Raw genomic sequence first — 21,569 nt, 5'->3', positions numbered from 1 at the left:
ATATAAAAAGCACCATGCACAAACACAGAATTGCTCCATGTATGTCGTGGGGCACGTTTTTGACCTTTTACAAGCTTGGCCCAAATGAATCTACTTCATTCCATTAGAAATGACTGACAGAATTACTAACGTGCTACCATGTCAGTGCACACCAGTACTGTTAATTAAGGCTGCATTTCGATTAAAATTTTAATTGCATAATTAAAAGTATGTTATTTTTTTTTCCTCCCCTGCAGCTCCTTGTGACTCTGGGTATTACTTAACCCTCCATTGCCCAGAGTCAAAGAAGCTACAGTGGGGTCGGGAGGGAGGCGGAAGAGGGGATAAATAAATAAGTAAATAAATAACATACCATTAATCGCGATTACAAATTGTAATAAAAAAATCTACAATAGCATGTAGAATAGCTAAAAACAGCCTTACAGATTTCAAAGCCTACTTCAGAAGAGCAAGACTACCATTAATGCATGTTAATAGCAACTAAGTCCTAATACATAGCTTAATTTAATTTCAGCATTTATGTTCTGCCATTTCAATCTTAAATACCTGAGGGATGGAAGGGCTAACGGTGGTATCTCATTGGAAAATAAGGACTGCAGAGAGGAAGAGTCTGAAATCCGCTTAAATAACTAACTTGGAGCCCCTCCCCCCCAATATATAGACCAATGGTGGTACATATATGTGTGAAATGCATTACTACACACTAAAGCAGTAGCACATGTTAGTAATTCTAGCTATAAATTTGTTCAAAGAGCATGGAGTGGCAGGGCCGATGTTAAACACCCTGGAACACAGGGCAGAAATTGGAAGGGGGCCTCAAAACCAACCACAGGTTGTGACTCCTTCAGATTTGGGCAGGCCTCGGAGCCCAGGGCTGCTGCCTTGTTTGCACAAGCCTAATGCCAGCCCTGTGGTGTGGGTAGATAGATGGTTCCTTGTTTAGACTAGTAAAACATTTTTAGATGCATGCTCTTGCAACTACTAAAAGCCCTTTTTTAAGCCACGTCTGACACCATCTACCCAGCTACCTTTTTACTCAGTACATGGAGGCGGTTAGCTTAGCGGAGTTTAAAAAAAGGTTTGGACTGCTTCCTAAAGGAAAAGTCCATAGACCGTTATTAAAAGGACTTGGGGAAAATCCACTATTTCTGGGATAAGCAGTATAAAATGTTTTGTACATTTTGGGGATCTTGCCGGGTATCTGTGACCTGGATTGGCCACTGTTGGAAACAGGATGCTGGGCTCGATGGACCTTTGGTCTTTCCCAGTATGGCAATACTTATGGAGCGTTCTTTCACATAGAGACATCAAGCTCAAGACTTTTGGAGAGTTAACATACTGCTTCTAAAAGTAGTCCAGAAGCACTACAGAGAATTCACAGGGTCAGTTTTTCAGATCACGTTTTTGATCGACACTTTGGGATAGACGCACTGGAATGGGGGATAGTTTTATAAGCCTCAATGAAATGCACTGGCTTGATTAAAAAAAAAAAAAAAAGACTGGCAATCTTTTCAAAAGCTCAGGGCAGCTGGCTGTGGAATTTCTGGTTATGGTGACAACATTCAATTTGCAGTTTCAAGAGACCAGGATGCAACGCAGTTCTCCAGCTGGATCAGACAGCACAGTTCTTGCATAAAATGCATTCAAATTCCTGTGGCCCCTGCACAGTCAATATCACTAGCAGCCTTTGACGGGGGAAAGAGGGACACAAACCTGCTTTTAGGTTAGGGAAAAAAAAAAAAAAAGGATGCGTAAGAGGAGATTTTACAAAATCTCAACATATCCTTTTCCAAGCGCATACAACAAAAATATGTAACATACACAGCTTGTTTTCAACTACAGTATGAGTTCTCAGGATAATATTCTCGTTGTTGCATTTCCTTTGTGACTTTTCTTTTCCTTGTCCCCTTTCATTTTATATTTTTAAAGAATGCTATCTTTTTTGTCCAGCTTCCTTTACCAGGTCACTTTTTCATCATCTTCTCCTTGAGGATGTCCAAGATCACCTGCCTCTCCTGGCTTTCCAGCTCAAAGCGCTTCTCCCGTTCTCTCCTCTCTGCCTCCATCTGCTCCCGCTCCAGGGCAATTTTTTCCTTCTGCACTTCCAGTTCTTCACGGCGGACAGCCAGTTCCTCCTCCCGCAGCCGCTGCTCCATCTCTGCTCGCCTCTCCAGAAGGAGCAGGATTTCTGAATAAGCCTGGCAGCATCCCTGACAAGTTCTCTTGGGAACTGGGGCCTCCTCAGGGTCCTCCACCTCTTCCTTGGTTTCTTGAACTGCAGGGAAACAGAATCCACCCTTTTAGTGGAGCCCCTGTCATAGTAAACAGCCCATATTAATGACTATTTCTTGATGTTATGTTTTATTATAATATAGTAGATGTTAGTGAAAGAGTAGCCTAGTGGTTAGAACACCAGCCTTGACATCCAGGGGCCTGGTTCAAATCCCACTGTTGCTCCTTGTGATCTTGGGCAAATCACTTAACCTTCCATTGCCTCAGGTACAAAATTAGAATATAAGTCCTCCAGGGAGAGGGAAATACCTACAGGCATAATCGAAAGGTGCACCCAAGTTTTCCTGAGGACGTCCTCACAGGAAACCCATATTATTGAAACAAGATGGGCATCCATCTTTCGTTTCGATAATACGGTCGTGGACGCCCAAATCATGAAATTTAGGTCGACCTTAGAGATGGTCGTCCCCGAGTTTTGCCGATAATGAAAACCAAGGACGCCCAGCTCAGAAACGACCAAATGCAAGCCATCTGGTCAAGGGAGGAGCCAGCATTCGTAGTTCACTGGTCACCCTGACATGCCAGGACACCAACCGGGCACCCTAGGGGGCACTGCAGTGGACTTCAGAAATTGCTCCCAGGTGCATAGCTCTCTTACCTTGTGTGCTGAGCCCCCCAACCTCCCCCCCCCAAACCCCACAAATGTACACCACTACCAAAGCCCTAAGGGGTGAAGGGAGCACCTAGATGTGGGTACAGTGGGTTTCTGGTGGGTTTTGAAGGGCTCACATTTACCACAACAAGTGGAACAGGTAGAGGGAGGATAGGCCTGGGTCCACCTGCCTGAAGTGCACTGCACCCACTAAAACTGCTCCAGGGACCTGCATACTGCTGTCATGGAGCTGGGTATGACATTTGAGGCTGGCATAGAGGCTGGCAAAAAATATTTGGGAGTTGGTGACCACTGGGGGAGTAAGGGGAGGTCATCACCGATTCCCTCCGGTGGTCATCTGGTCAGTTCGGGCACCTTTTTGAGGCTTGGTCGTAAAAAAAAATGGACCAAGTAAAGTCGCCCAAGTGCTCGTCTGGGACGCCCTTCTTTTTTCCATTATTGGTCGAGGATGCCCATGTGCTAAGCACGCCCCAGTCCCGCCTTTGCTACGCTTCCGACACGCCCTCGTGAACTTTCGTTGTCCCTGCGATGGAAAGCAGTCGAGGACGCCCAAAATCGGCTTTCCAATTATGCCAATTCGGGCGACCCTGTGAGAAGGACACCCATCTCCCGATTTGTGTCAAAAGATGGGTGCCCTTCTCTTTTGAAAATAAGCCTGCTAGTGTACCTGAACAAAACTCACCTTGAGCTACTACTGAAAAAGGGGTGAGCAAAATCCAAATAAATAATAAAGCAAGATGGTTCATGATTAGCACGTCTGAATCATTCATGCAGGGCTGGTCTTTTGGCTCAGTGGCAGTGCTAGGAACTGCCTTTGAAAGGTTCCCAGTTTGATTCCCAAGTTGTTCACAAATCCTGGGGGCAAGAAGTCATGGAACCAAAAAGTGGGAAATGGAAGAAGGCTCAACAAACAAAGGGACTTAAAAATAAGACAGTACGTTTGAGGGTATGGGGGGTGGGGTAGGGATGGAAGGAGTAAGGGGTGGAGTTAAGAAGGTCAAAAAAAGAGAATGGTTTTGGAGTTTGCTGTATCGTACAACTTGATGGTATTGAAAAGTGTAATTGATGCTGATTGTAATTGTGTAAATTTCGTTCTCAATAAAAATTGTTGAAACATAAAAAATAAGACAGTACTTTATTTCTGTAGCATATATAAAAGAACTCTTTTTCTGTTGTTACATAAAAAAAGACTCGACATGGTGCACGGTGTACATGATTCCGCTGTAGCGCCTCAGAGGTGGACTTAAGGAGGGGCTGGCTTGTAGCCTCTTACTGGATCTGAGGTGAGGATGGTCCTCATCGACATCCTACAACTCCTGAGGCAGGCACTCTGAGCCAAAACACGGTGCCGTGCCAAGTCTTTTATGTAACAACACAAGAAGAGTTTTTCATATCCTACAGAAATAAAGTACTGTTTTATTTTTAAGCCCCGTTGTTTGTTGAGCCTTCTTCCATTTCCCTTTTTTTGCTTCCTTGTCATTTTCACCGTGGGATTCTTGAGTTTGGCCAACACGTGGCAAGTAGTCGTGGCCATTGCTTACAGGTGACACCTAAGTGGCCAGATTCAAGACCTGTGATTGCATGGTACTAAAAGGAGCCCAGGTGCAGGGCTGTTGCTAACATGACCACAGAAGGTGGGAATGGATAGGAGAAAATAGGAGAAAATCCCTGGGTAGGTGTTAGGAGCAGGAAGAAACAGCTGGATCAAAAAATGATTCCTACAGCAGTTGTCTTCATATTTATTAGAGATTTCAGGCACATACATCTGGTATGTACTGGAGTATAGGACAGCAATAACAAGGGAGGAGACGTCAGTCAATTGTAGACGATTTATTGGTGAAGACTTGACACAGTACCATGTTTCAGCTGGTAGCCTGCATCAGGAGTCCTTAAATAGAATACGTAACAAGATCAAATGGTAAATAAAATATGTAACAACTGAAGTCTCCCCGTTTGTCTCTGGTTAGCCTGGTCTGTTTCCCACTCCTTTGTTATTGCTGTTGTTTTGTCGTGGGATCTCGGCGTTCCTCCACCTTGGCGGACTCTCACCAAACCTGGAGTATAGGACCACATGTTTAACACCACTAATATTGTTTTGTTTTTGTTTTTTTACAGGTTGTACTGTGTATGGCATTTATTAATCTGCAGCTAATCCAGAGGCGCAGCCAGACCTCAAATTTTGGATGGGTCACTGGGCAAACTGGGAGGGCACATGTAGTCCCTACATCCCCCTCAGTGCCAACAAAAAAACATTAATATCTAAGGTGGTGGAGATCCCCAAGCTCCACCAGCAGCAGAGGTCCTCCAGAGGCAAAAACAGCTCCCTTTCATTCTTGCTCCAGCTGCGCAAAAACTGAGCATGTGCGGCAGGGGGAGGCCAGCGCGACAGCATCACATACACAGTGCCACCGGCTGGAGCAAGTAGGAAAGTGAGCTATTCTTGTCTCTGGAGGACCTCTTCAGCTGGTGGGTCTTGGGGATTCCCACCAGCTATAACAAGGGCACTAGAAGTTTGGGTGGACCTGAGTCCAAAGTGGGTGGGCCCAGGCTGCATTGAGCCTGCCATGAGTGGGAAAGCGCAGGGTACAAATGTAACAAAAATAAAATAGATACTATTGGAGATTCTACATGGAATGTTGCTACTATTGGAGATTCTACATGGAATGTTGCTATTCCACTAGCAACATTCCATGTAGAAGGCTGCGCAGGCTTCTGTTTCTGTGAGTCTGACAGGACGTCGGACTCACAGAAGCAGAAGCCTGCGTGGCCACATTGGTGATCTGCAAGGGCCGACTTCTACATGGAATGTTGCTAGTGGAATAGCAACATTCCATGTAGAATCTCAAATAGTAGCAACAGTGGAGGAGTGGCCTAGTGGTTAGGGTGGTGGACTTTGGTCCTGGGGAACTTCAGGCACAGGCAGCTCCTTGTGACTCTGTGCAAGTCACTTAACCCTCCATTGCCCCATGTAAGCCGCATTGAGCCTGCCATGAGTGGGAAAGCGCGGGGTACAAATGTAAAAAAAAAAAAAAAAGAAGACCATTCCTGTAGCTTTGCAAAGTCAAACCATCTATCCCTTGATCTGCTTAATGTTTTCTTCTTAAATTCTGGGGGCAAAGTCATCCAAAATTTGTTAACTGACTGTGATCCAGTTATCCATCAGGGGTAATGATTCTTGAGTTTGATTATCTAACACTTTTATAGGTCTACTCCAAAGCATATCCTGTTCTATGGTACCTCTGTTTTTTTTGGCGCATTTTCTTGGTGTTTCGCTCCACATCAGACATTTATTTTCCTTCTGTAGTTTCACTGGGTTATCACAGCTGTACTAATGATTGCAGTATCAGCAGCGCAACGCGGACTTTCATAGTGCTGAGTCACTATATTTTTGAATTGAAATTGACACATCTAGTGTTGCTTGAATTGACCCCTGAGGCAGGCGTTAGTTATGCCAAAACACAGCCCGTGTCGGGTCTTGCATAAAGCACCCTTGTTCCATTCTTGAGAGACTTTTGTGCTTTTTTCTGGACCTCTTGTCCCAATTTCGCATTTGTTTTTAACACTCTTGAACCTGGTTTGAGGTATGTGTTTCCATCTTATGGTGAGTTGTAACATGTAATGGTCAGACCACAAGGAAGGGGACCAGCAAAAATCTCCAAAAGCAAAATCATAAGAATGACTACTATGATAAGCTACCGAATTTAGTTGTTGTGTGTTGCCTGTTTCCCTTCAGTACTTAACCGCATAAGCAACACTGCATAAACATTGGACTGACTTGTATGCGGTCTGAATTGATCATTAAAGGGAGACGGTTAAATGCCGAATACCGTTACTTAACCACACAAGTGCCGACTCCGTCCCTGAACTGCCCACAAAATAGCCGACTGAGTTTAGCGTTCAGTGATGATATTCAGCAGTACTAACCAGTAAGTGCCACTGAATATCCGCGGGTAGCCAGTTTAAATCCCTTTGAATATCAACCCCTCCCTACATAACAAAAAGAAATTATCTTTGAGAACTGCATGGAGGAATATACGTTTCTGTTTCTGTTTGTTGAAATATTTTAAACAGCATTAGCTTGTTCTAAAAATTTTCATCTCTGACATGGATTAGTTTAGTGGCGCAGCCTGGGCCCACCCACTTTGTACTCAGGTCCACCCAAACTTCTAGTGCCCTTGTTATAGCTGGTGGGAATCCCCAAGACCCACCAGCTGCAGAGGTCCTCCAGAGACAAGAATAGCTCACTTTCCTACTTGCTCCAGCCGGTGGCACTGTGTATGTGATGCTGTCGCGCTGGCCTCCCCCTGCCGCACATGCTCAGTTTTTGCGCAGCTGGAGCAAGAATGAAAGGGAGCTGTTTTTGCCTCTGGAGGACCTCTGCTGCTGGTGGAGCTTGGGGATCTCCACCACCTTAGATATTAATGTTTTTTGTTGGCACTGAGGGGGATGTAGGGACTACATGTGCCCTCCCAGTTTGCCCAGTGACCCATCCAAAATTTGAGGTCTGGCTGCGCCTCTGGATTAGCTGCAGATTAATAAATGCCATACACAGTACAACCTGTAAAAAAACAAAAACAAAACAATATTAGTGGTGTTAAACATGTGGTCCTATACTCCAGGTTTGGTGAGAGTCCGCCAAGGTGGAGGAACGCCGAGATCCCACGAAAAAACAACAGCAATAACAAAGGAGTGGGAAACAGACCAGGCTAACCAGAGACAAACGGGGAGACTTCAGTTGTTACATATTTTATTTACCCGTTTGTCTCTGGTTAGCTGCTTACATGGGGCAATGGAGGGTTAAGTGACTTGCTCAGAGTCACAAGGAGCTGCCTGTGCCTGAAGTGGGAATCGAAATCAGTTCCTCATTTCCCCAGGACCAAAGTCCACCACCCTAACCACTAGGCCACTCCTCCACTCCTTAATTTGAATTTGGCAGCTTAGATTTAATGCTAAAAAATGTAAGGTCATGGTACAGTTTAGGGGCCGAATAACTTTTGTGCACGAAAGAGGAGCGGGACTTGGGTATGATTGTATGTGATGATTTCAAGGTGGCCAGACAGGTAACATAGTAACATAGTAGATGACGGCAGAAAAAGACCTGCACGGTCCATCCAGTCTGCCCAACAAGATAACTCATATTTGCTGCTTTTTGTGTATACCCTACTTTGATTTGTACCTGTGCTCTTCAGGGCACAGACCGTATAAGTCTGCCCAGCACTATCCTCACCTCCCAACCACCAGCCCTGCCTCCCAACCACCGGCTCTGGCACAGACCATACAAGTCTGTCCAGCACTATCCCTGCTTCCCAACCACCAGTCCCGCTTCCCACCACCGGCTCTGGCACAAACCGTATAAGTCTGCCCAGCACTATCCCCGCCTCCCAACCACTAGCCCCGCCTCCCGATCTTGACTAAAAGGCGACAGTGAAAGATAGAAGGATGCTTGTGTGCATAGGGAGAGGAACTGGCCATAGGAAAAAAGAGGTGATGATGCCCCTTTATAAGACTCTGGTGAGACCTCATTTAGAATATTATGTACAATACTGGAGACTGCACCTTCAAAAAGATATAAACAAGATGGAGTCAGTCCTTAGGGTGGCTATTAAAATGGTCAATGTTCTTCATCATAAAGCATATGGGGAAAGACTTAAAGATCTCCATATCTATGCTTTTGTGAAGAAAGGCGGGAGAAGGGAGATACAATAGAAACATTTAAATACCTATATAGTATAAATGCACAGGAGGTGAAGCTCTGGAACCAGGGGGCATAGGATGAAGGTGAAAGGGGATAAACTCAGAAGTATCCTGAGGAAATACTTCATCATAGAAAGGGTGGTGAATTCATGGAACAGCCTCCCAGTGGACGTGGTGGAGATGAAAACAGTATCTGAATTCAAGAGAGTTTGGGACAAGTATACAGGATGTCTAAGGGAGGGATAGGGAGAGTAGATGGTATGAGCAGACTTGGTAGGCCATATGGTCTTTATCTGACTACATTTTTCTATTTTACTTAAAACAACTATGTAGGAAACTGGAGAAACAATGGTATAGAGATCAATCAGACTCTAATAGGTTGCTTTGGAGAAAAAAAACCATATCATAATACAAAAGGAAATTAAGGGATGCCAAAATGAAATATAACAAATCGATCAGTAAGGATAAATTAGAATTGAAAAAACATTTTGAGGTATCCCATTGTTTGTTAGATATTAATGAGCAGATCAAAACAAAAGAAGACATGTCACCTACTACTGAACAATTACGGACTTACTTTCTGGAAAAAAATAGATCAAATTGGAAGTAATTTTGCATCAGAACAGTATGATACTGATACTTATATGAAATATTTGCAGTACTCTGGAAGTTTAGTCGATAATTGGTGGTCAGATTTCCATGAGGTTAAATGGTCTCACATGGAAATACAAATTAATAGATTAGCAAGATATCACTGTCTCCCAGATCACTGTCTTACATATTTTTAGGCAAATTGCCCCTCTTAATTTTAAACAAAGGTTAACTGAATGGCTAAGAGCTTCACTTGCATTGGGCAGGTTTCCTCGATCTATGGGAGATATTATTCTCACCTCTGTTGTCAAAGATTGAAAAGTCTCTTCTTCACCAATGTCCAACTACAGACCGGTTGTGTTTATTCATTTTTTGGCAAAATTGAAGGAAGGTTTGGTTGCTCCACAGTTAAGGGATCATCTGGACAAATTTGATATTCTACATAGTTTGCAATTGGGATTTCGAAGTAATTTTAGCACTAAAACTGTAATTAGAGCACTGTTATCTGAAATTAGACTTTTGTTGGATACAGGTCAACAGGCACTTGTTTTACACTTCGATTTATCAAGTGCTTTTGACCTGGTGAACCATACTTTACTGTTGCATTTACTGAGTGGTATTGGTCTGACCAACAGAGTGTTGTCATGGTTTCAAGGTTTTCCAACTATGCGATCTTATAGAGTTAAAATGGATGGCTCCTCCTTGGGTAGTTGGTATGCAAGATGTGATGTGCCGCAGGGATCTCCATTGTCGCCTATTTTATTTGAACTCATTGGGTATTAGCGGAATACAAGAACAAATCGTAATGTCATGTACTTGTAAAAAGGAATAAAGACCTAGCTTTTTCTGGATGTGGATTGAAAAGCTGGATGTTTGAAACAACTTTTATAGAATGTTGGAAGAGATATGGGGAACTTAAGTTCTTTTAGGGTGGTATGGGGAAGTATCTTATTTGTGCTACTCTGCTATTGATATTTTGTTTATGGTATTGTAAACATCGCCTGTTGATTTATTTATTATAACCACACTGAACTCGAGTATGCTCAGGATAATGTGGGGTATAAATGTGTAGGGGTAAATGTGTCTCATAAAGGATGGGAGGGTGGTGGGGGTGTCAGGTAGGGGTTGTTGTGTTACACTTCCAGACAGGAGATACCTCGATGTGGCCTGCACTGGGATGGTGCAGTGTTGTCCATTTCGGGTTGTTGCCCAAGGCTGTCTTCTTGGGCCTTCCTCAGCGTCTCCTCAGTGATAGTCACTGCCACAGCTTCCTCCTGTGGCTCCTTGTACCGATTTTCCGTGGTCATCATCAGACGCTTCTCTGACTCCAGTTCCAAGACTTCATGAAGCAGATCTTCCTTCTCCATATACAGTGACTCCGTCCCACATCTTGAGTTTGAAAGAGCATCCAAGGTACAGCAAAGACAACAACGGTGAGGAATTTGAAAAAACAAAACAAAACACAAGGACATATGACAAAGTCATGACAAAATAATCTGATAGGGTTCACAAAATTCCCCACAATTTCTGATCAGAACCTTTTTGAGGCTGCTTTTAACTCCTTATTGGCCTGTTCGGTAACCATGTTGTTTTAATCATTCCCATAGTAAATGTCTTATTTTCCTGTTTGTCTGTCTTGAATAGTTTGTAAGCTCTGTCTCTTACATGTTTGTGTACAGAACTGCATATGTCTAATGGCGCTATGGAACTAATAAGTAGAAGGTGGTACCTCATGAGCTGTTTGAATTTGAGGGATAAGTAGCATATCTCTGAACATAAGAGCATAAGAATAGCAATACTGGGTCCGACTAGTGATCCATCTAGCCCAATATCCTGATTTCAAAAGTAGCCAGTCCCATCCTTTGGAGAGAACTAAGCTAAGCTGGTGAAACCACTATTTCACACCACTTGGTTACTTTTGAGCCCCTGACGCAACCCTTGAGTGGGCAAAACACAGTCTGTGTTGGGCTTTTTTGTTTGTATTTTATATACTATAGTGAATAAACCTTGGGATAAAGATTTCCTGTCTTATCTGCTGTTTTCTATCATCACACTGGATCCTATGGATTGTCTGCCCTGTTGTTTTCATTTTTGGAGAATCCCAAATAGAAGCAACATTCCATGCTACCAATCCCAGGGCACGTAATGGCTTCCCCCATGTCTCTCTCAATAGCAGACTTTGGACCTTTCCTCCAAGAACTTGTCCAAACCTTTTCTAAACACAGGTATGCTAACTGCTGTAACCACATCCTCCGGCAATGAGTTCCAAAGCTTAACTATTCATGGAGTAAAAAATATTTCCTTCTATTCATTTTAATAGTATTACCATGTAACTTCATTGAGTGTCCCCTAGTCTTCGTACTTTTTGAAAGAGTACAAAATTGATTTTGTATGTTATCATTTCAAACATCGAGTTTGTACCTTTGTAAAGACCTTAAGAGGATGAACGCTGCTCAATGAAGGCAGCCAAAATAGTTCAGGGTCTGCAACACAAACTGTAGACAGAGAGGCTTAGAAAATTCAAACTGTATTTGTTAAAAGAAAGGAAAGAAAGGTGAATTTGATGGAAACATTCACATATCTAGACAGTTCAAGATAGTAGCAATGACTACAGGAAAAAGTCATGATGGGGGTGGAGTCAGGGAAGGGAGGGGGAGGAGAGAGAGAGTGACGATGATAGGAAGAAGAGAGAAAAAGAGACTGATGATAACTAGTTGGGGAGGGGGAGAAAGAAAAAAAAGAGGGGGACTGGCTGGAGGAGGAGAGACACTCATAGGGACTGACTGTGTGGAAGGAGACAGACAGTCAGGTTGGGGAAGGAAGGGAGAGAGACAGAGGTCAGTGGGGATTTCTGGACCTCTCGGGTTGATAAGGGAGCTATGAAATCAAAAAGGTTGGGAATCCCTGGTTTACAAAATAATTACAGTAGTTGAGACCTGGAACTAGTTGACGGGATCCCATTGTGTTACTGTATTACTAAAACTGTGTCTGTGCTCTTCAAAGGCTGGTATGAATCCACTGGCATTTTCCGAGGGATAGGCGGTCCGGCCCAGTTGGCGGTCTCAGCAGTGTCCTCCGGTTATGGCGGCAACAATTTTAAGTTCCTTCTATGTTCTTTCTGGATCTTTTTGCCTACTGTCCTAACTATAATTGTAGTTCCTTTCTTTGCCTCGGGAATTTTGATTGATTTTAATGTAAACCGCCATAATTTTCTTTGAAAGGCGGTATATTAAGCCATTTTAATAAACATAAACTAGCAATGTGCATTTGTTAGTGTGCATTCAGTTCATTAGTATGCCTTTAAAAATGTAGTACATGCTAAATTGATTTGATGTGTGCTAAGTCAGTTAGAGGCTACTGAAGCTTAGCCTTCGCTAAATGCTGCGCATCCTATTTTATACCTAGGGGTCACATGGCACTTAGCGCACACTAAGCTTTAGTAAAAGGGCCCCCTTAGTGTGTGTTAAAAAGTTTTAATATACCTTGAAGTGAGGCAAAAACAACGAGGATTTCCAAAGTTTGAGGACCTTTAATGTAGTCACAAATTCAACACATATAAGACCCGACACGGCCGTGTATCAGCGTATGAGCCTGCCTCAGGGGTCAACAAACCTTATAAAAACAAAATAAATATCTGTAAGTAAAATTGTGCCTTGAAGCACAGCGATTAGCATTGGACCACACATTTTCAACATATGCTACCTTTATTCTCACCAACATATGCTCACAGGAATTCAATTTGATATGTAATTTCATCACCAGTATTACCTTTTATTACTGTATTGTATTTGTCCATACGTCATAGAATGTTTTATTTTGTAATGTTCACTTCGTATAGTTTTTATTTCTGTCACACTATTTTGAATTTTTTTACATTTATTAATAGTACCTATAGTAATAATGTATTGTTTTATGTTTAAATCTGTTTATTAAAGTTTTCCAAATATTTAACAAGGAGTAACCACAGAGTCAATAAAATCATGTTACATGAATCAACTTACAAGTCTTCAAAATATACCGCCAAGGGCCTTGTTTCTTATAGCCCCCGGCGAAGATGCGACACCGCCGTCATGAACAAATTTAATGTTGCTTACAAAGCACTCCTAGTACATCATCAAATGCATCATGAAAGTTATGCATACTAATTCTGTAACGTATAGGGCACTTGGACCAAGTGACTGACTTGAACTCCACCTATCAAGCAGGCCGAGTACAACCTGTTTCACAAAGAGTTATGTCACTTCGTCGGCACTGTCACCCATACCTTTTCAATCACTGCATTGATGCTATCCCCAAACAGTGCGTACCCTCCAGTGACCAAATAACAAAGTGGAATTCGTAGAAACTTATGAACCGTCAAACAGCCTGTTGGTCTGAGACACATACTACCAACCACACCCACGTAGAACTAACTTAACCCAACCCCCCTCCATCCCACTACTCCCCTTCCCTACCCCCTTCCCACTCACCCACCCCCCCCCCCTTCCCTTTGTCACCATGATATACCATTTAAGAATTTAATATTCTACTACGTGCTACTGGGGTTAAAGAGTCCCAAAATGGTGACCACCTAACATAATAACATAGTAGATGACGGCAGAAAAAGACCTGCACGGTCCATCCAGTCTGCCCAAGAAGATAAATTCATATGTGCTACTTTTTTATTTGTACTGTCCTCTTCAATGCACAGACCGTATAAGTCTGGCCAGCCCTATCCCCGCCTCCCAACCACCAACCCCGCCTCCCAACCACCAGCTCTGGCACAGACCGTATAAGTCTGCCCAGCACTATCCCCGCCACCCAACCACCAGCCCCGGCACAGACCATATAAGTCTGCCCAGCACTAGTCCCGCCTCCCAACCACCAGCCCCAGCACAGACCGTATATGTCTGCCCAGCACTAGCCACGCCTCCCAACCACCAGCTCTGCCACCCATTCTAGGCTAAGCTCCTGAGGATCCCTTCCTTCTGCACAGGATTCCTTTATGTTTATCCCACGCATGTTTGAATTCCGTTACCGTTTTCATCTCCACCACCTCCCGCGGGAGGGCATTCCAAACATCCACCACCCTCTCCGTGAAAAAATACTTCCTGACATTCTTCTTGAGTCTGCCCCCCTTCAATCTCATTTCATGCCCTCTCGTTCTACCGCCTTCCCATCTCCGGAAAAGGTTAGTTTGCGGATTAATACCTTTCAAATATTTGAACATCTGTATCATATCAACCCTGTTCCTCCTTTCCTCTAGGGTATACATGTTCAGGTCCGCAAGTCTCTCCTCATACGTCTTGTAACGCAAATCCCATACCGTAGCTTTTCTTTGCACCGCTTCAATTCTTTTTACATCCTTAGCAAGATACGGCCTCCAAAACTGAACACAATACTCCAGGTGGGGCCTCACCAACGACTTGTACAGGGGCATCAACACCTCTTTTCTTCTGCTGGTCACACCTCTCTCTATACAGCCTAGTAACCTTCTAGCTACGGCCACCGCCTTGTCACACTGTTTCATCGCCTTCAGATCCTCAGATACTATCACCCCAAGATCGCTCTCCCCATCCGTACCTAGCAGACTCTCACCGCCAAACACATACGCCTCTCTTGGATTTCTACTCCCTAAGTGCATCACTTTGCATTTCTTCGCATTGAATTTTAATTGCCAAACCTTAGACCATTCTTCTAGCTTTTTCAGATCCTTTTTCATGTTTTCCACTCCCTCCGGGGTGTCCACTGTGTTACAAATCTTAGTATCATCCGCAAATAGGCAAACTTTACCTTCTAACCCTTTGGCAATGTCACTCACAAATATATTAAACAGAATCGGCCCCAGCACCGATCCCTGAGGCACTCCACTACTCACCTTTCCCTCCTCCGAGCGAACTCCATTCACCACCACCCTCTGGCTTCTGTCCGTCAACCAGTTCCTAATCCAGTTCACCACTTCGGGTCCTATCTTCAGCCCATCCAGTTTATTTAAGAGCCTCCTGTGGGGAACCGTGTCAAAAGCTTTGCTTAAATCTAAGTAGATTACGTCTATAGCACGTCCACGGTTCAATTCTCCGGTCACCCAATCAAAGAATTCAATGAGATTCGTTTGGCACGATTTCCCTTTGGTAAAACCATGTTGTCTCGGATCTTGCAACTCATTTTCTTCCAGGAAATTCACTATCCTTTCCTTCAGCATCGCTTCCATTACTTTTCCAATAATCGAAGTGAGGCTTACCGGCCTGTAGTTTCCAGCTTCTTCCCTATCACCACTTACAATATGCGTCTCCTTTATTCGAGGCAAGATCTCCCACCCCCCTACGCTCCAACACACACAAATGGATCACCTTGGACCACCACTGTTGAAAAGTAGGCGGCTCTACCACTATCCATTGCTGAAGAATTACCTTTTTCCCCATTAGAACCGCCCGCTTCAAGAAGGGTTTAAGCCCTTTTACCCCTAATGCGGAGAGTTTAAATTGATCAAACAATTGCGATGCTTGGGGTGTCCAAGTCACTCCCCAGAGAACCGAAACATGCCCGCACACCCGCCTCCAAAACTCTAAAACGGACGGGCAATTCCAAAACATGCGTCCGAGATCTGCTGGAGAGTGATCACACTTGGCACAAATATCATCTTCCCACACGGCTGCCCTCATCGCCCTATGTAGTGAAATATACATTCTCGTTACAAACTTATAAAGAGTTTCCCTCAGCGTCACATTCTCAGTTACCCTTGGAATACTCAGAATATAGGTCTTCAAGTTCTCACCCTGAAGGCCAATTGACAACTCCCTATTCCATTGAACTGCTAACTTTTCGTAATCCACCTCCCCCAATTGTTCCCTCAGACACAAATGATAATATTTAAGGGGGACTGCCAACTGGGCATCTAGAGCAAATATAGTAAGCAACTTCTCCCACACCCCAGGAGTCAGGGAAGCGGCCGGAATCGACCTAATATAGTGTCGCAACTGAAACCATGCTAAAAAGTTTTAATTAGATATGTTCATTTGGGTGCCATGCTTTTATCACTTTTTTCATCAAGGTTTCAGAATTTGTTTATGCACAGTTTTACTTACAGATATATATTTTTTTATATATAAGATTTGTTGACCCCTGAGGCAGGTTCACATGCCGAAACACGGCCATGTCGGGTCTTATATATGTTGAATTTGTGACTACATTAAAGGTCCTCAAACTTTGGAAATCCTCATTGTTTTTGCCTCACTACTTGGTTGTTGTCTACATGTCCGTGAGGTTTTGGATTTTCTCCATCTGTTGTGTTTTCCTTAATATACCTTAAAACATTTTTATTAAAATGAATGTGTGAGTCATAAGAGTCCAGACAATGGGTCATCACAGCTTCATTCATGTAGGGCTTAAAAGGGAATTGAGTGGTGGGAGGTAAAAGGTTGTTCATAAAATCAGGTTCTTAAGTTTCCTTTTGTATTTTCTGCATTATGAAGTTTTGTTTGTTACTATGTCATTGTTTGTTTGCTATTCTATATTTTATTGAGGACTTTGTATTGAGATATTCTTCTGCAGTTTGTTGCATTGTTATTTTGATCCTGAATAAAAACCATTAAACTTAAAAAGAAAATTGAATGTGTGAAATATATTGAAAAAATATTTTAAAATTAGGAAAAAGGCTAAATGAACTGAAAACTTTTGCCTGTGAACCTCTGACTCAGTAGTCAGACTGCTTCATACTGAGTCCATGTTGATGGGACTAGAGGTAGGGCATGTGGCTCGACCTCCTTCTCTATTTGCCACTGTCTGATAGCGGCCCCTGAACAATTTCATTTCTACATTTATATATAGTTAATTATATGTCACCCTGCTCCAAAAGAACTAAGATCAATTCCTCAGAAGGAAGGGATCCCCAGAAGCTTAGCCGGCGGTGGGAGGCAGGGCTGGTGGTTGGGAGATGGGGATAGTGCTGGGCAGACTTATATGGTCTGTGCCAGAGCCGGTGGTGGGAGGCGGGGCTGGTGGTTGGGAGGCGGGGATAGTGGTGGGCAGACTTATACGGTCTGTGCCAGAGCCGGTGGGGGGTGGCGGGGCTGGTAGTTGGGAGGTGGGGATAGTGCTGGGCAGACTTATACGGTCTGTGCCAGAGCCAGTGGTGGGAGGTGGGGCTCGTGGTTGGGAGGCGGGGATAGTGGTGGGCAGACTTATACGGTCTGTGCCAGAGCCGGTGGTGGGAGGCGGGGCTGGTGGTTGGGAGGTGGGGATAGTGTTGGGCAGACTTATACGGTCTGTACCCTGAAAAAGACAGGTACAAATCAAGGTAAGGTAAACACAAAAAATGGCACATGTGAGTTTATCTTGTTGGGCAGACTGGGTGGACCGTGCAGGTCTTTTTCTGCCATCATCTACTATGTTACTTTGCTTAGTTCTGATCGTCTGTTTTAGGATTTTGGTATTTGTAGATACATTCCAAAATATAATCGTAATGATAAGAAAATAAAGAGGACAAGAGGATACCAAAATCTCAAACAAAACAACCTCTTGTAAAATAAATGACAAAGTACTTAATAGTTCTAGATTCCTGTGAAGGTCAAAAATGAGAGAAGGGGAAAAGCCTCTGCGTCACCAACACCCAATGTTTAATATTTATGGGGTAAGAATATTGAACATTGGGTGGAGGTGTAGGAACAGAGGATTTTCTCCTTCTCTCATTTTTGCACTTCACAGGCATCTAGAACTATTAAGTACTTTGTCATTTATATTACAAGAGGTTGTTTTGTTTGAGATTTGTAAGTTCTACATTCTTTGGCAAATTATAAATACCAAAACATACATGGTTCAATGAGCGCTGAGTCAAAGCGCCAGAAAAGTAGTTGGCACGCCCCCAAGAATTGGAATTAGTTAACCACTGGGGAAAAAAAGAAGCCCTGAGCTCACCTTCTGAGCCCTGCAAAGTTCTGTCTCTTATAGTAGTCCAGGAGAAGCGCAGTCCTCTCTCGGCACCTCCGACCGTCCACTTCAAAATATTCGCCTTGCAGTGCGGCGGTTAGCTCCTCCCCGATTTTGGCCCAGACACGACCCGATTCTTTCAGGGCAAAGGGGTTCTGATGAATTACTTCCCTCAGCAGCATTATGTCATGACGGGCTGAGAATCGCACTTGCCTCTTCCGCGTAGACCCCGGAGTGCAATATGTCCCCAAGCCTAAAAAGAAAATAACCACACCAGAAGTGAGTCCAACCTTCCCATGGATATGGAGGACAGGCCGACAAGCATCAACTCACGTCACATCTGGTGGCGCATTCAGGACATATTTTTTGGTGGGCCAAAGGTGGACGCTAGGCAATGTGGATATTGACCGATTTTAGGTTTTCCTAATTTGCCTGTGCTGTTGCCACGGACAGAGCGGGCCTGATTCCAAGTAGAGGGGCCATGGCTATGTCCCTGGGTGGCACCATTCACATCCGCAGCAAACAGGATGACTCATTACAGCAAGGGCGAAGAACCACCATGCTATGTTTTCCTCAATTATCCTATTAAAGTAAGTAAGAACAGAGAGGACTGTGGTTTCTCATCCTTCCAGTTTGCTTCTAAGCCGGATCACTTGGTCTGAGAACTGATGAAGAGGAAGTGGGAGACCACCAGCACGCGGTTAAACAGTTTTCCTAGGCCACTAATTAATTCCAAAGGAGTTGCATTGTTCTACCAAACCAGAATCTTTACTTTTTATTGTAAGAAACATGAAGGGCTGCCCTATTCACAGCAACTTACAAATGTCACTGTTCTCAAAGAAGAGATGTGAAAAATAGGATTATAGCTGTACAGTGTTATGGAGTGCAAGATTAAAGGCAGGGGAGGCCCAAGGCAAGATGCCGCCTGAGGCACAGCTGAGATGCGCTCCCCCCCCCCCCCCCCCCCCGGGGTCAAGTTCTGGCATCTCCCCCCTTCCTTCCTCCACCCGAGTTTACCTTCTTTCTTCATGTTCCAAAAGCCGGTGGCAGAAGCGATTCTTTTCTACTGCAGCCGCCTCTGAGGAAACAGGAAGTTACATCACAGAGGCGGCCACAGTAAAAAGAAGAGGCGGGTGCCGGCAGCAGGGTGGCGTATGGGAATCGCACCTGCTGCCGCCAGCTTTTGGAACATGAAGAAAGAAGGTAAATTCAGGGAACGGGGTGGAGGGAGGAAGGGGGAGATGCCACTCCCGATAAGAGTGCAACCTGAGGCCCCCCCCGCCTCAGGTGGCCTAATGGTGGCCCCTGATTAAGGGACCCTTTTACTAAGCTGCTTACTAACGTGTGCTTACTGCAGGTTAAAAACCACCACCGCGGGGTTTGCTCAGGCATCCCGCAGACGTTTTAGCATCTAAGCGCGCTTCCCCCGCGCTACAAAAATAAATTTTATTTTTTTAGCACTGGGGGTGTATATGGGGGCAGAGAGTAGGCATGCCTTGTGCTAATGCACAGGCAGCTCCTTGTGACTCTGGGCAAGTCACTTAACCCTCCATTGCCCCATGTAAGCCACATTGAGCCTGCCATGAGTGGGAAAGCGCGGGGTACAAATGTAACAAAAAAAAAATAATAATAATAATTGGTTAGCGCAGCTACATCACCAAGAGCTAATGTAGTTAAGGGCTCACAAACTAATTCGAAAAATCAGTGCATGGCAATTATTGCAAAAATGGAAAATGTGCCCATTTTACAGCTGCACTAAAAGTGGCCTCAGCGCACTGGAAACCCACACGCTAGTAACGTCATAGGCCACTTTTTGGTGCTGCTTAGTAAGGGGGGCCCTAAAAGGGGCATACCAACCTCACAATTTCACTTGTCTCATTGTCCAGCCAGGCCCCGCTAGCTGAAGGATGCAATAGAGAAGTTTCCCAAGTCCAGTGCTGGAGTACCCCTTGCCAGTCAGGTTTTCAGGATTTCCACAATGAATATGCATGAACTTGAGTTGCATACACTGCCTCCATTATATGCAGATCTCTTTCATGCACATTCATTGTGGACATCCTGAACACCTGACTGGCAAGGGGATACTGCAGGACCAAACTTGGGAAACACTGCAATTGAGTACCTATCAAGTCTTTTATGGAATCCCATTTCATGTATGATAAATACTGCACATCTCCCTCCAAAGCAGACACTGAGCAACTGAAACCCTACCAAACTCTACCCCCCTCCAAACAAAACCAAAACCTTGACTATTAATTTGGCCATTATGGTATTCTCAATCCCTGCAAAGATTTTAGAGTGTCCCCCCACCCCCAATTCTCCTTGTTCCTACTCTCCACTGCATATGAGTATTGCATAATTATAAGACAAGGTTCTCAGCCCTGCCTTACTCCACCCCATTTCAAAGAAGACAAGTATACTAGTAAGACTTGTTTAAATAAATGGTATCAGTAACCATGATTGCCAGATTAATCTTCAGGAGATGTTTTTAAAAGCCCACTTTTGCAAGGGATTGTGGCAGTCTAATAATCCTCTGCTTGTCAGCTGGCAACCCGGAGATTAATCATCACATGTCAAACTCAGAAATCAAACCATCCTTCCCCAGACTTTTACTATGCATGCTGAATCCCAACCCTAAAAACCAGTGAGCATATGAAGCTCACAAGCCTTCAACTCCGCATTCTGCCCAACCAACTTCATTTCACTGAGACCCAAGAGTTCCTTCCAAGCAGACAGTCCTATAATTAAAACAATTGCTCTCGTTATTTTTAACCTTCCAAAGCAGATCCCTAAGGGCAGAAGGGGGTGGGAGAGTAGTGAGTGGCTCACTTTGTAAAATCACTAAATGTAAACAATGAAAAAGATTGTTTTGTGTCAGCTCTGAAAGAGGATGTAGGGAATCTTCTCTGCAGGAAAGCTTTGCCAGGTTTACCAGTCCTCCCCTCCCTCCTCCTGCTCTATTTTTTGCTCATCGCAATGATGCTTGTGCAAGCCGGGAGAGGACCGCACTGCTGCAACTGCCTTACCATGGCTGGTTGTCTGCACTTGTACGGGAGGCTCCATTCTTGCAGTTCAGGCCCGGCTGGTGCACCGGAAATGCTGAGGTCACACGTTCCCTTACCAGTACAGGTTTTCCTCAGCTGCTGACATGTAGGAAGCAGTTCTCGTGGACGTGCACCAGGGGGCAGTAGTAGGCCATCGAAAGGAAGCCACTCCTCCCCCTTCGCGGAATGGAATGCATGCAAAGTCTGTAGTAGGTGTTCGAGCAGCAGCGAAGCACCAAGATGCACACGTTTCTTTCAGAAGGATGCGGATTGTTTTTAACCAGCCCACAATGACCCGTACGAGCCGGTGATAAGCACACGTAGATCTCATCTGCTGATGGGCAACAAAGGAGCGAGCCGAGCCGAATGCGGCGTTTCAGCTCTGCCTCTCGCGGATCTGGAATGGTTACTTACCCCGTGTGAAATTTCTT

The 21,569-nt window shown here is 44.3% G+C and overlaps 1 protein-coding gene across 1 annotated transcript; it reads right to left on the bottom strand.

Moving 5' to 3' along the window:
- Positions 1-1,871: 1,871 nt before the first annotated feature.
- On the bottom strand, positions 1,872-21,204 carry LOC115473333 (vicilin-like seed storage protein At2g18540). The gene is made up of 4 exons (XM_030208198.1): positions 21,121-21,204; positions 18,083-18,347; positions 10,347-10,579; positions 1,872-2,275 (listed from the first exon to the last, which is right to left on the bottom strand). Exons 1-4 carry the CDS (start codon positions 21,155-21,157, stop codon positions 1,965-1,967), a joined length of 846 nt encoding a protein of 281 aa, XP_030064058.1. The 5' UTR covers positions 21,158-21,204; the 3' UTR covers positions 1,872-1,964.
- Positions 21,205-21,569: the final 365 nt, after the last annotated feature.

Source organism: Microcaecilia unicolor, chromosome 6 (genome assembly GCF_901765095.1).
Source record: "Microcaecilia unicolor chromosome 6, aMicUni1.1, whole genome shotgun sequence".
Taxonomy (NCBI): domain Eukaryota; kingdom Metazoa; phylum Chordata; class Amphibia; order Gymnophiona; family Siphonopidae; genus Microcaecilia; species Microcaecilia unicolor.
Note: the sequence above shows the minus strand (reverse complement) of the source record. Positions and strands in the feature narration are given on the sequence as shown.

What these genes read in the sequence shown, in the direction of transcription:
- LOC115473333 (XM_030208198.1), bottom strand. Translation starts at nt 21,157, where the DNA reads ATGGAGCCTCCCGTACAAGTGCAGACAACCAGCCATG. An exon ending in AACTTTGCAGGGCTCAGAAG is followed by an intron (nt 10,580 to 18,082) that starts GTGAGCTCAGGG and finishes TTCAAACTCAAG; the next exon opens with ATGTGGGACGGAGTCACTGT. An exon ending in CCAGTGCAGGCCACATCGAG is followed by an intron (nt 2,276 to 10,346) that starts GTATCTCCTGTC and finishes GTTTCCCTGCAG; the next exon opens with TTCAAGAAACCAAGGAAGAG.